Source organism: Triticum dicoccoides, chromosome 7A (assembly GCF_002162155.2).
Source record: "Triticum dicoccoides isolate Atlit2015 ecotype Zavitan chromosome 7A, WEW_v2.0, whole genome shotgun sequence".
NCBI lineage: Eukaryota > Viridiplantae > Streptophyta > Magnoliopsida > Poales > Poaceae > Triticum > Triticum dicoccoides.
Window position 1 is genome coordinate 69,204,888 of NC_041392.1, and position 11,399 is coordinate 69,216,286.

The 11,399-nt window shown below is 47.6% G+C and overlaps 2 protein-coding genes across 2 annotated transcripts; both read left to right on the forward strand.

The window, feature by feature from the left end:
- Nucleotides 1–4,061, forward strand: LOC119332056 (pentatricopeptide repeat-containing protein At5g39710-like). Its single transcript, XM_037605232.1, has 2 exons — nucleotides 1–2,099; nucleotides 3,672–4,061. Exon 1 carries the CDS (start codon nucleotides 6–8, stop codon nucleotides 2,091–2,093), a length of 2,088 nt encoding a protein of 695 aa, XP_037461129.1. The 5' UTR covers nucleotides 1–5; the 3' UTR covers nucleotides 2,094–2,099; nucleotides 3,672–4,061.
- Nucleotides 4,062–7,135: 3,074 nt separating this feature from the next.
- On the forward strand, nucleotides 7,136–11,399 carry LOC119333123 (wiskott-Aldrich syndrome protein homolog 1-like). The gene is made up of 4 exons (XM_037606132.1): nucleotides 7,136–7,273; nucleotides 9,080–10,132; nucleotides 10,351–10,494; nucleotides 10,787–11,399. Exons 1-4 carry the CDS (start codon nucleotides 7,136–7,138, stop codon nucleotides 10,907–10,909), a joined length of 1,458 nt encoding a protein of 485 aa, XP_037462029.1. The 3' UTR covers nucleotides 10,910–11,399.

Here is an 11,399-nt window from a genome sequence, read left to right on the forward strand (position 1 = left end):
TGAGCATGGCGGCCGCGCGGCAAGCGGCGGGCGCCTCCGGCAGCCACCACCAGCACCCGGTGCAGCACGCGCACCTCGCGGCGCTCCTCAACCCGACCCCGCGCACGCCGCCCCTCCCGTCCCCGCTCCGCCGGCGCCACCTCCCGCTCTCGCCCCAGGCCGCCTCCCGCCTCGCGGCCTCCTTCCCGCCGTTGCCGCTCCTCCTCGCCCTGCTCTCGGCGCTCCGCCTCCTCCCGTCCCCGCCACCACCGCGGCCCTTCGATGCGCTCATCAGGGCCTACGCCTCCCTCCCCTCCCCGTCCCTCGCCGCCGCAGCGCTCGCGTTCGCCAGGTCGGCGGGCTACGCCCCCTCCCTCCCCGCCTACAACGCCGTGCTCCTCGCGCTCTCCGACGCCTCGCTCGCCTCCGCGCGGCGCTTCCTCGAGGGCTCCATGCTCCGAGCCGGCGTGGCCCCCAACGTGTACACCTACAACATCCTCGTCCGCGCGCTCTGCGCCCGCGGCCGCCGAGAGGAGGCGCTCGCCGCCGTCGTGGACGGCGACATGCGCGCCGCGGGGTGCGCGCCCAACGCCGTCACCTACAACACGCTCGTCGCCGCGTTCTGCAGGGCCGGGGACGGGGGCGGTGCGGAGAGGCTCGTCGCCGCGATGCGTGAGGCCGGCGTGAGGCCGAGCCTGGTGACGTTCAACACGGTGGTGAACGGGATGTGCAAGGCGGGGAGGATGGAGGACGCCCGCAAGGTGTTCGACGGAATGGCGAGGGAGGGATTGGCCCCCGATGGGGTCAGTTATAACACCTTGGTGAGTGGGTACTGCAAGTCAGGCTGCCTGCATGAGGCACTGACGGTGTTCTCGGAGATGTCTCAGAAAGGGGTCGCGCCAGATGTTGTGACGTTCACGTCGCTTATCCACGCGATGTGCAGTGCTGGGAACTTGGAGCGGGCAGTTGCCCTGGTGGGGCAGATGAAGGAGAGGGGCCTCCGGATGAATGAGATCGCTTTCACAGCACTGATAGACGGGTTCTGCAAGAACGGGTTCTTGGATGACGCATTGCTCGCACTGAAGGAGATGAGGGAGTGCAGGATCAAGCCTTCGGTAGTGTGCTACAATGCGCTTATCAATGGTTACTGCAAGTTAGGAAGAATGGAAGAAGCGGGGCAGTTAGTCGATGAAATGGAGGCTAAAGGAGTGAAGCCTGACGTCGTTACATATAGTACAATTCTCAGTGGGTACTGTAAGATTGGTGATACAGATTCTGCATTTGAATTGAACCGGAAAATGGTGAAAAAAGGTGTGGTTCCAGATGCAATCACCTACTCATCGCTCATAAGGGGTCTTTGCGAGGAGAAAAAACTTGGTGATGCATGTGAACTCTTTGAGAAGATGCTTCAACTCGGCCTACAGCCTGATGAATTTACTTATACAACGCTGATTGATGGCCATTGCAAGGAGGGGGGTGTTGAGAAAGCTCTTTCTCTGCACGATGAGATGATAAAGAAAGGAGTTCTCCCTGATGTTGTGACATACAGTGTGCTTATAGATGGGCTTAGCAAGTCAGCACGTACAAAGGAAGCACAACGGTTACTCTTTAAGCTGTACTACGAAGACCCTGTTCCAGACAATATTAAATATGAGGCCCTGATGCGTTGTTGCAGGAAAGCTGAGTTTAAGAGCGTGGTGGCTCTTCTTAAGGGATTTTCCATGAAAGGCTTGATGAATGAAGCTGACAAAGTTTACCAGTCAATGTTGGACAGAGATTGGAAGCTGGATGGTTCAGTGTATGGTGTACTCATTCATGGGCATTGTCGGGGAGGAAATGTTCTGAAGGCTCTCAACTTCCATAAGAAAATGCTGCAGTGTGGTTTTCCTCCTAATTCAACAAGCACCATTTCATTGGTTAGGGGCCTATTTGAAGAGGGGATGACTGTCGAAGCGGATACCGTGATTCAGGAGTTGCTGAATTGCTGTTCGCTAGCAGATGCAGAAACATCGAAGGCTCTTATTGATCTCAATCGGAAAGAAGGTAACGTGGACGCTGTGGTTGATGTCCTCCGTGGCATGACAAGGGATGGGCTACTTCCAAGCTCAGGGTGAATTGTGGTATGTAGGAACCTTGTTGTATTTGTGGAGCACTGAATTAACTGATGACCATTGATCTCTTTGGAGCACTTCTTGGCTCATGCCTTGCTGAGCGTTATTAATGATACAGGATGATATGCAGTGAACAAGTATTTGATTTATTATTTTTTCAGATCCTATCATGTGAATACAAGTTGTTTATAAATCCTTGACTAGGTACTAGCACACTGTTGCTTAGGTAAGAAGAATGGTTATTGCTGTTATCAGGTTAAGACATCATGTGATTATGTCCTTGTTTAGGACACTAGAAGATCACGATTAGATATTTGCGAACTGATTAAAGTTGTCTTGTACCCTGGTCTCAGTTAACAATTGACACATTGATCCCAGCTAGCACCTCTATTGGTCTATTAACATAATTCCTTTTTTTCTTCTTCCAAGAAACTGGGCAAGAGCACTGCCTACTTAAGGTGAAAATAGTGTGTGGTCACAATTGATGGTGGGGGCCTGTTTTAATGGGAAATGGAACAGGAACCATAAGCAAAAATATGTCAGATTACTCCAAAAAAATTGGACACTACGCCTTCCAACGGTGTCATGACCGGTCAATGGCATTACGAGTGAGGGAGGCCACCTCCTGGAAAGTGAGCCTTTTATGTCTGAATATTTTGTGGTTGTGTTCCTTCCAGGCGTTCCACAATGATACACAGCACAGCAGGATTCTGCTCTGTTCCTTGTTTGTCGCCTCAGGCAAATCATCCTGCCAAGGGGGGGTCATTTGGAAGCTGTCCTATCTATATTCATGTAAAATTTCTATTTGTATTTTGCCCAAGTTTTGTAAGACGGCACGGGATATCTTCTTATTTTTAACTCAACCTCGTAACAAGTTTTAATGCGCCAACTGCCCTTGTATATTGGTCTTGACTCTTGAGACAAATGTCTACATGGGCAATGACTTCAACTAATCTACATTCATTTCCTCCTTTTGTTTTTCATTGTTGAGCTAGGTTATAGTTATGAACTTCGTATGACTAAGGAAATCTGATGCAGAATCTACTAAACTCTGGTGAGTTAGACTTGCTAGCATGATGAAATGATGCCATTTTTCGGGGTGCCTTTCTCTTGGCAGCAAGTGCTATCCTTGATGACCTACCAGTTGTTTAGCCCCTTTGAGCAATATATCAAATTATCCTGACTTAATAACAATGAAAAATTGCTAGAAGAGCTCTTGACCATATCACTCGTGTTTTGGTTTTGTGTGCCCTTCTTTTCTGAATAGTTTGTCTTTTAAACGTAACAATATACTCTAAATCTGTATACTGTGACACTGCCAGTCCCACACTCCCAGTTGGTTTATTATGGGCAGCCAACGGAAGATATGCTTCTAGTATTGTATCTTTTACTATGATAGGCTAAATGAAACAAGATGGCTCCTTGTTTTCACCATTTTATTTTACTTGGACAAGAGCTAATCTTGATAAAGAAGGGAATGCGCCATTGTTTGTATGTGCTGGTTGTGTGTTTCCTTGTTTTATTATTAGACAAATTACCTTGATTTCATTCACTGACTTCAACTTTTTGGTTTTGCTGCAGAATGAAGAACATAAGTGCCCAAGGGAGCTGCTTATGTTCCACCAACACCAAGGCACTTGAGAGAAAAAACGAACTGTGGAACAGGGATAATGAAAACTGGCAATCATGAGTCATACAACACTGTCAAATGGGGTGTTGAAGGTTTCTAATACCATTTTGTGTAATCTCTACCGCTACCAATGAAAAAGCTTTGCACATGATGTGCTCGCTGCTCATGGGAACGAGGAGCACGAAGAAAAAGGGATAGTAACTGCCGGTTCAAGTATGCATGCAGTTTGAACCTATCATTTAGGGATGCAAGCGGGAGCCTGCATAAACCCATATGTAAGTGTAGTAAAAGATAACCTAGTGTATTTTTTTAGATTAACATAGAATTGACTTTTGATATACTTGTATGTGGGCTTCACAACTTGCTTGCATCTTTACCTATCAGGTATGTATGTATGTGTTTAAATACCATTTATTTCAGAAGTAATTACTAACGATTTACAACTTCACATCAAGTAGTATTTTTGTCACCTCTAGCGACTTGATTTATATTCTCTACAAGGAAGCAGATTTAACACCTAGTTAGCTTCTGAAGAAGTCACCTAACCCAGTTACATAGTAACTATACGATGCTACAAGGAGCTTCTTCCAAGTGTCTTTTCTTAGGACGTTATAGATTCCTATATTCTAGACCCATATAATAATTGTGACATGAGTAAACTACAAAAAGCCACCACTTCTGGAAACCTTGTTACACGCGATTATTGCTATTTTTCTTCTGCGCGAAACCACCATGTTTGAGGCATGGTGTTACTAGTTACCAAAATGGCCGGTTCAAAGCTCTGACGGAATGCAACCAGTCAGCCTGACATGTCAACGCTTATCTGGTGGCTAGCCCTGAAGATTCTCCTACTCAGATATTAGAATCACATGATGAATAGTTGGATACAACTATTATCCAAGTTTTTCTTTGTTAGTTATTACAATAATTAAAATCACACAAATACAACTCTATTTTTAAATACAGATGCATGTAGCTGGGTGAGAATGTTGATTTACATCGGGGTATCTGCACATAACACCATGTAAGTCAAGTATGTGTGCACTAGTCTCTTTTACTCTGACCCATTCACTCTTTCACAACCGATAAAGCCGAGCGAATCAGCCGAACACATGGATAGAATTTGTGGTGTTGGGCGCGCATGGGAATCTGATGCCCCGCGTCCACTCGCATGTGTGTACATAGCTTGCATCAACCACATTAATCAGCACCAGAAAACAGCATGTTTCAATATTGTTTTGTAATCTCGGTACATAGGATATCCCTACAAAGGAAGTACAAACAACACATGCATACAGTTACCAAAGTCCTTTTGTGTGTTTATATGCACCCATTTAGCTAGGACCTTCACTGCAGAATCGGTGGGTGGCAGTACGGGCCGCTGAGCCAGCCCTCGGCAATCCGTCTATTAGCGGTGTCGCTCAGGTGCATTCCATCCCAGAGGAGGTGGCTCGCTGGGTCATGGCAAACGCTCGAGCCATCCATCCCGCACAAGGTGAACAGATCAAATCTATGCGGTGCACCGGCCTTTCCGCAACAGCTCATGAAGGCAGTCTCAAAGCCTGCATACCGAAATCAGTCTAACAATATTTAGGTGACATTCAGGGTTCACGATTTCATTTTCTCAGTTTGAATTGTAGCAACAACAGGAAGAGAAGAAAAAGAACACTGATATTGGTGTTTAATTTGCTCAAACTACTGAAATTACATTTGAATTTAACTGAAACTCAAGAAATACCGGCCTGATTTCCTTTAAGGGTTAATTTGATAAATGCCACTCCAATTATGGCGATTCTAAGAAATGCCACCGCAATTTCCAAACTTTGAAAAATTCAGGCCGGTATTTGTTTGAGTAACCTGGCCCAAACTTTGAAAAACCTGGCCCAAATTCAAGTGATATTGATTTTTAACTGAAACATAAATATTTTAGTAACACTGAAACGTTGAAATTTTGTTCCTATTCTTGAGCCTAGTAACGTTTGAATCATTGAATTTGGCAGGTTGCTCAATTATTCCTGAGTGAATTCCCAACTAATAATTGTTCTTTTGAAAGAAAGAATCACCGGCTGCTCATTTTGCAAGGCATCGCTAACATGGTTGCCGAGACTCACCGAATTTTCTGGGATCTTGCACTATTTGGTAGATGTGGCTTGCGAGGTCGGCATACATGATCCGTGCGTGTGGATGCTTCTTTTGAAGCTTTGGGAGGCTGCTCTGGAGGAAAGAGTTGTGCCTTTTGAACAACGCGTTGTGGTTTCTCAGGCACCCGTACTTGTCATAGTCACTTTTGTTGGAGCTCTCGAACATGCTCAGGTAAAATGGAAAGCAACCCATCAGAGCGATGTTTGACACCACAATGTCAACTGCGCCGAGTGTCATTAATTTCTGCATGTTTAGAGCATATGTTAGGATACAAACTGCATGGCTGGCCACTTTATTTGTTCATGTATTTGTCACTTTTCCATCTGTGAGGCATGGTTTCCAAAATAGTTGTACTTCTCGTGCTTGAGATATTGTTACTGTTGTAGCATACTTCGGTCCAACTGAACCTAACTAATTATTTCGTTGGTAACTTGGTATGCATGTTCAGGTAAAAAACGACAAGCCTGCAAACAGAGGGAGAACTATAAAGCTTTGCAGTTACCTCCACACCAGATATGATGGTGTTCACTGTTCTGGGTATGTTCTTGCTGGCCTCGTCTACCGTGGATCCATTCACCAGCTGGATGCTGTAGTCATTCTCCCCCAACTGAAACACAAACAGGGATTTGGCCAAATACATCTTGCAACCTATATACAGGCACATATTTAAGTTAGTAAACTTTAGTTATGGCACCAAAGAAAATATTCTCGTGTGCGTAAATCAGTCGATCAAATGATTGAATATATTAGAACGAGTTCAGTGTTTAATTACTCTGCTGTGTTCCACAGATTGAAGGCAACAATTGTTGGAAATTGTCGATCTGGGTGTTCATGGAGCCGTCGTAGGCAGTGAACTTGAGGCTGGCGTTGCTGTAGTCAAGTACGGTGCCGCCGATGATGGCCATGTTCGCCCCTCGCTGGAAGTCCTTGCGGGGCGCCTTGGATGGCAGGGGGAATGGCAGCCCGAACGCTCGCGCTGCACTCACTTAAACTATGTCAGTGTGATGACATTTTAACAAGAAGTTCACGGAATGCCCACATAAAATGGGCAACTCCAGGTTTTTGAACCCAGTCAGATCAGAAATGTTTGGACACTGCATTTTTACCCAGGAAGTCGATGTTAACCCGGCCATCGCTGCACCGGCAAGTGGGCTTCCCGAAATAGGTGACACCGTAGGGGAGACGGGTGAAAATGCCCAACAGGCCGGCAGGACCGGGCCGGCCATCAACACATAAGTTACCGGCATCGGACCCCGAATCGCCGAAGTTGAAGATGGCGTTGTACAGCGGTCCACTGCTGCCACCTGATCTGGCCACACCAGCGGTAGCTGGAAGTGCAACCATCAGGCAGCAGCATGAGAAGAGAGCGGTCGCCGCAACTCGGGCAATGCCTATGCTCATGATGGCCAAGGTACTTTATCTTTGCTGTGTCTCACCCTCACGTACTGCCGTGTATATATAGCACTTGCGGGTGCCATGGGTCCATGGGCCCTGCAGCAATTGGCTCGCTCGCATTGAACCTGATGGAGAGATGTGCATTTGATTTATCCCTGTGTCTGTAAACCACAAAGCCTGTGATGATTGATCCATCCACCCGTCTATAGTGTGGGCGCACAAGATCACTGAATCTTGTTGACCCTAATTGGTATGTTCATACTTCATAGTTCATACTACTTTTGGTGATGTATCGAGAAAATTAGTGAATCATGGTTGTGATAGTTTCCCACAAACGATATGATTTCTTATCATTCAATGATTCTGTTCCACAAACCATATGATTTCTTATCATTCAATGAGCATCTTGCATTTCATGAAAATTGGGGGTTATATAGTCCTTACATAAGGGCCAGCCTATCCAACTTTCAGACATTAGGATACGTTCAAGGCGTGGGTGTTTTTTCAACATGTATAGTGGTCGAGCCAGCCATATCTTGACAATTAACATCGGCATGGGTGCACATGCAAGATTAATTGGGATCTACTCCCTCCGTCCCATAATGCACGATTTTGGATGGGCTCCTAACGAGCTTATTTTCACTATTTTTGTTTGTACTTTTGCAGGATGTTTTTTGGCACTAGTGTTGTGTCAAAAAACGTCTTAGATTATGAGACGGAGGGAGTAGTATCACAGAAAATTATGCAAAGGCATCAATGTTGTTGCTTGCACAGATCTACAGCAGAGGCCACATGCTTCCCTCTTTAACTCGTATGCATGCAGGTGGTAGGCATACTATCTCTATGTTAGGATGTGTACAATAAACACACAAAATTAAAGGTGACAAGCAGAAGCAAAGAAGGGGTGACTGAGATACAGTGACTTGCCTCTAGCAAGATGAGGCTTGGGTGTTTTGCAGCTTTCATTTAATGGGTTTTGGGTGTTTTGTAACTGCCCCCCTCTCATCTGCCCAGCAGTGAACTAAAGCAAACAGGATACCTCAAGTTGGTATGAGATTCAGAGATTCAGATGAGGCTTGGGTGTTTTGGGTAGAATATGAAGGTCACATAGGTTTTGATGCGAGGAAAAGATGCACCAACTTAAGCAAATTTGATCGGAAGGCGACTTCATGCAGATTTGTTTGTTCCAAAGAGGGCATTAGAAGGAAAGGGCAAACCCCGATCGTGAGCGTGAGCCAAAGCGTTTTAAAGCTGAAACAAGAACTAATTGTAGAGTTTAGATGGTTATTAGATCGAATGTTTATAGTACTGCTTGCTGCTACAAGCATGATCTGAATGTTTAGTTCATTGCTCATGTGTGCATCCAGTTCATTATTTGGATGAAATTGTAGCCAAGTGTACAAGCAGACTTGCCTAATATATGCATTGTTCAGTGCTACACATTTGTTCAGTTGTACCGCTTGCTACAAATTTGTTGTTCTGTAGCGGTTCGATTTTTCGGTTGTAGAATCTGAAGCATCAAAATTTATGTATATACTAATGCTACACATTTTCAGTGTTCAGTGCTACTCCCTCCGTTCCCAATTACTTGTCGTAGATATGGATGTATCTAGATGTATTTTAGTTCTAGATACATCCATTTCTGCGACGAGTAATTTGGAACGGAGGGAGTACAAATTTGGCCAGTTTGTGCATTTCTGCAGCCGTTGTTTCTGTGCCATGTCGCTATGTTTCTATGCTTGTGCTTTTCTGTAGCTGTTGTGGCTTGTTTTCCCTTGGGACAATGTAAAGCGTTGGATCTGCATTGGAGGGCAGATGAAAGGGGGCCAGTTACCTCTGCATTTCGTTCCCCTTGTGCTCCGCCGTCCCCGCTCCAACTCCACTCCACCGCACGCGCCGCTCAAAACCCTCGTCTTCACCGACGGCCCAGGGCACCCTAGGGGCGAGGGCCGCGGTGCTGGCCGAGCTCCTGCACCCCGGGCGCGACCCAGACGAGGCGGACGAGATCTTGGCCCGCCTGCTCTTCTGCACCCACCACACCCTCCCGGACCCGCCCGTCTCCGCCGCCGTCCGCCTCGCCGCCCTCCCCCCCGGCGACGCCGCCTCCCCGACGCGCTCCTCCGCGGCGTCGTCTCCCTCCTGCCAGTCAAGGACGCCGCGCGCACCGCCGCGCTCTCCCGCCACTGGCGCGGGGTCTGGCGCTCCGCCCCGCTCGTCCTCGCTGACGCGGACCTCTCCTCCTCCCCGGCCGCCCCCGCCCTGTCCCGCGTCCTCGAGGCGCACCCGGGGCCCTTCCGCTGCGTCCACCTCACCGGCAGCTGCACGGAGGAGTCCCGCCACCTGCTCGCGCCCTGGCTCCAGCTCCTCGCCGCCAAGGCCGTGCAGGAGCTCGTCCTCGTCAACCGCCGCTCCCCGCTCGACGTCGTCCTCCCCGCCACGTTCCTGCCCACGGCCACCCTCACCCGCCTCCACCTCTGCTTCTGGAAGCACGGCCGGGCTCCCGCCGGGCGTCTCTTTCCCCAACCTCTGCGAGCTCGGGCTTTACAGCGTCGTCGTCGAGAGCCGGGATCTGGACTTCATGCTCGACAGGAGCCCGGTGCTGGAGACGCTCTGCGTCGAAGGGAACCTGTTCACCCTCCGGCTGCGCCTTGTCAGCCAAAGCCTCCGGTGCGTGCAGATCATCGGGTCCTTCTTGGAGGAGATCTTCGTGGTGAACGCCCCACTCCTTGAGCGCCTCATCAATTTGGAAGGTTGGACCGGTGATGCCAGATGCACCAAGGTCAAGATTGGCCATGCCCCCAAGCTGCAATTGTTGGCATACTTGCAGTTGGACACACGGAATCACGTCCTCGAGATCGGCAACACAATCATCAAGGTGCCTCGTCTGATCCTTCCATTTGTTTGGACACTGTAAACTCTCCATTTGTGGGGTTTTCCTCTCTTAATAATTTGGTTGCAATGTGAATTGCATTGGCCCTCTCCCTTCTCTCTACGCTCATCTGTAATCTCTAAAATGTACAGTTTTTTCCCTCTCCTATAGTGCAATGACAGAGCTCCTGTTGGTTCGGGTCAAAAAAAGAATTGCATTGGCAGGCTGGTACAAGGGTGAGCCCAAGAACCATGGTAACAAGTGTGACAGTCCTGGCTTTGGAGGTGCGTTTCGGAGTGCGCAATGATGCCAACATGATTCCCAGTGTCCTCGGATGCTTTCCTAATGTCGAGACACTCTACATCAAGGTGAGACCCTCTTTCAGCTTTCATGTGCATCAGTGCATGTGCCCATTATCATCCCATACTACTCCTTCCGTTCCTTAATATAAGACCTTTTAGCTTTTTCTTGATTCGTATGTATGTAGACACATTTTAGTATGTATGTTCACTCATTTTAGTACAGTATGTATGCAGTCAATATTTCGAAATAGCTAAAAGGTCTTATATTGTGGAACGGAGGGAGTAGTATATTACTAATTCCTATCAATATAGCTGATGAAGAACTTCATGTGCATTTAACTGATGGGATTTTTTTCAGTCTGGAAAGCCTGATCAATCAACTGGCAAGCTCAACCAAAAGTTCTGGCACGACTCTGGTGCCATAGAATGCACCCGTTCACGCATCAAGCAGCTGATTTTTCATGATTTCCAAGGGGATTGAAGTGAGCTCGCCTTCCTCAAATACTTCGTCGAGAGTGCATTGATGCTCAAGCAGGTGGTGATCCTTTTGTCCTCTGGCTCAACTTTGGCGGCGGAGGAGGTGCATTCCAAAATGGCGAATGTGAAACGGGCAGGTGAAGTCTCCATAGCGCTGGTCACTGCTATTCCGGTCTTCAAGGACGTTTCAAGAGAGGGTCTGAGTTTTCTCTTGGCGACCTTTTGTCTCTTTTGAAATTTTGAAATTTCCTTGTGCAAACTATTGAAGCCACAACAGGTGCGTGCGACGCAAATTGCCTTGGAAGTTATTGGAATGTCCTGTTCCTGTGGTCTGTGCATGCAAGGCACCGTTGAGGTTTGTTTTCAGTGTTTGGATATCCGCCCCGTCGACTCTTGTTCCATGATTAGCTATGTGTCCAAGTTAGTAGTTAGTACACTACTTACAGTACCATTCTGTTGCAACCATGAAGTAATTGATGTTTGGTTGGCAATCA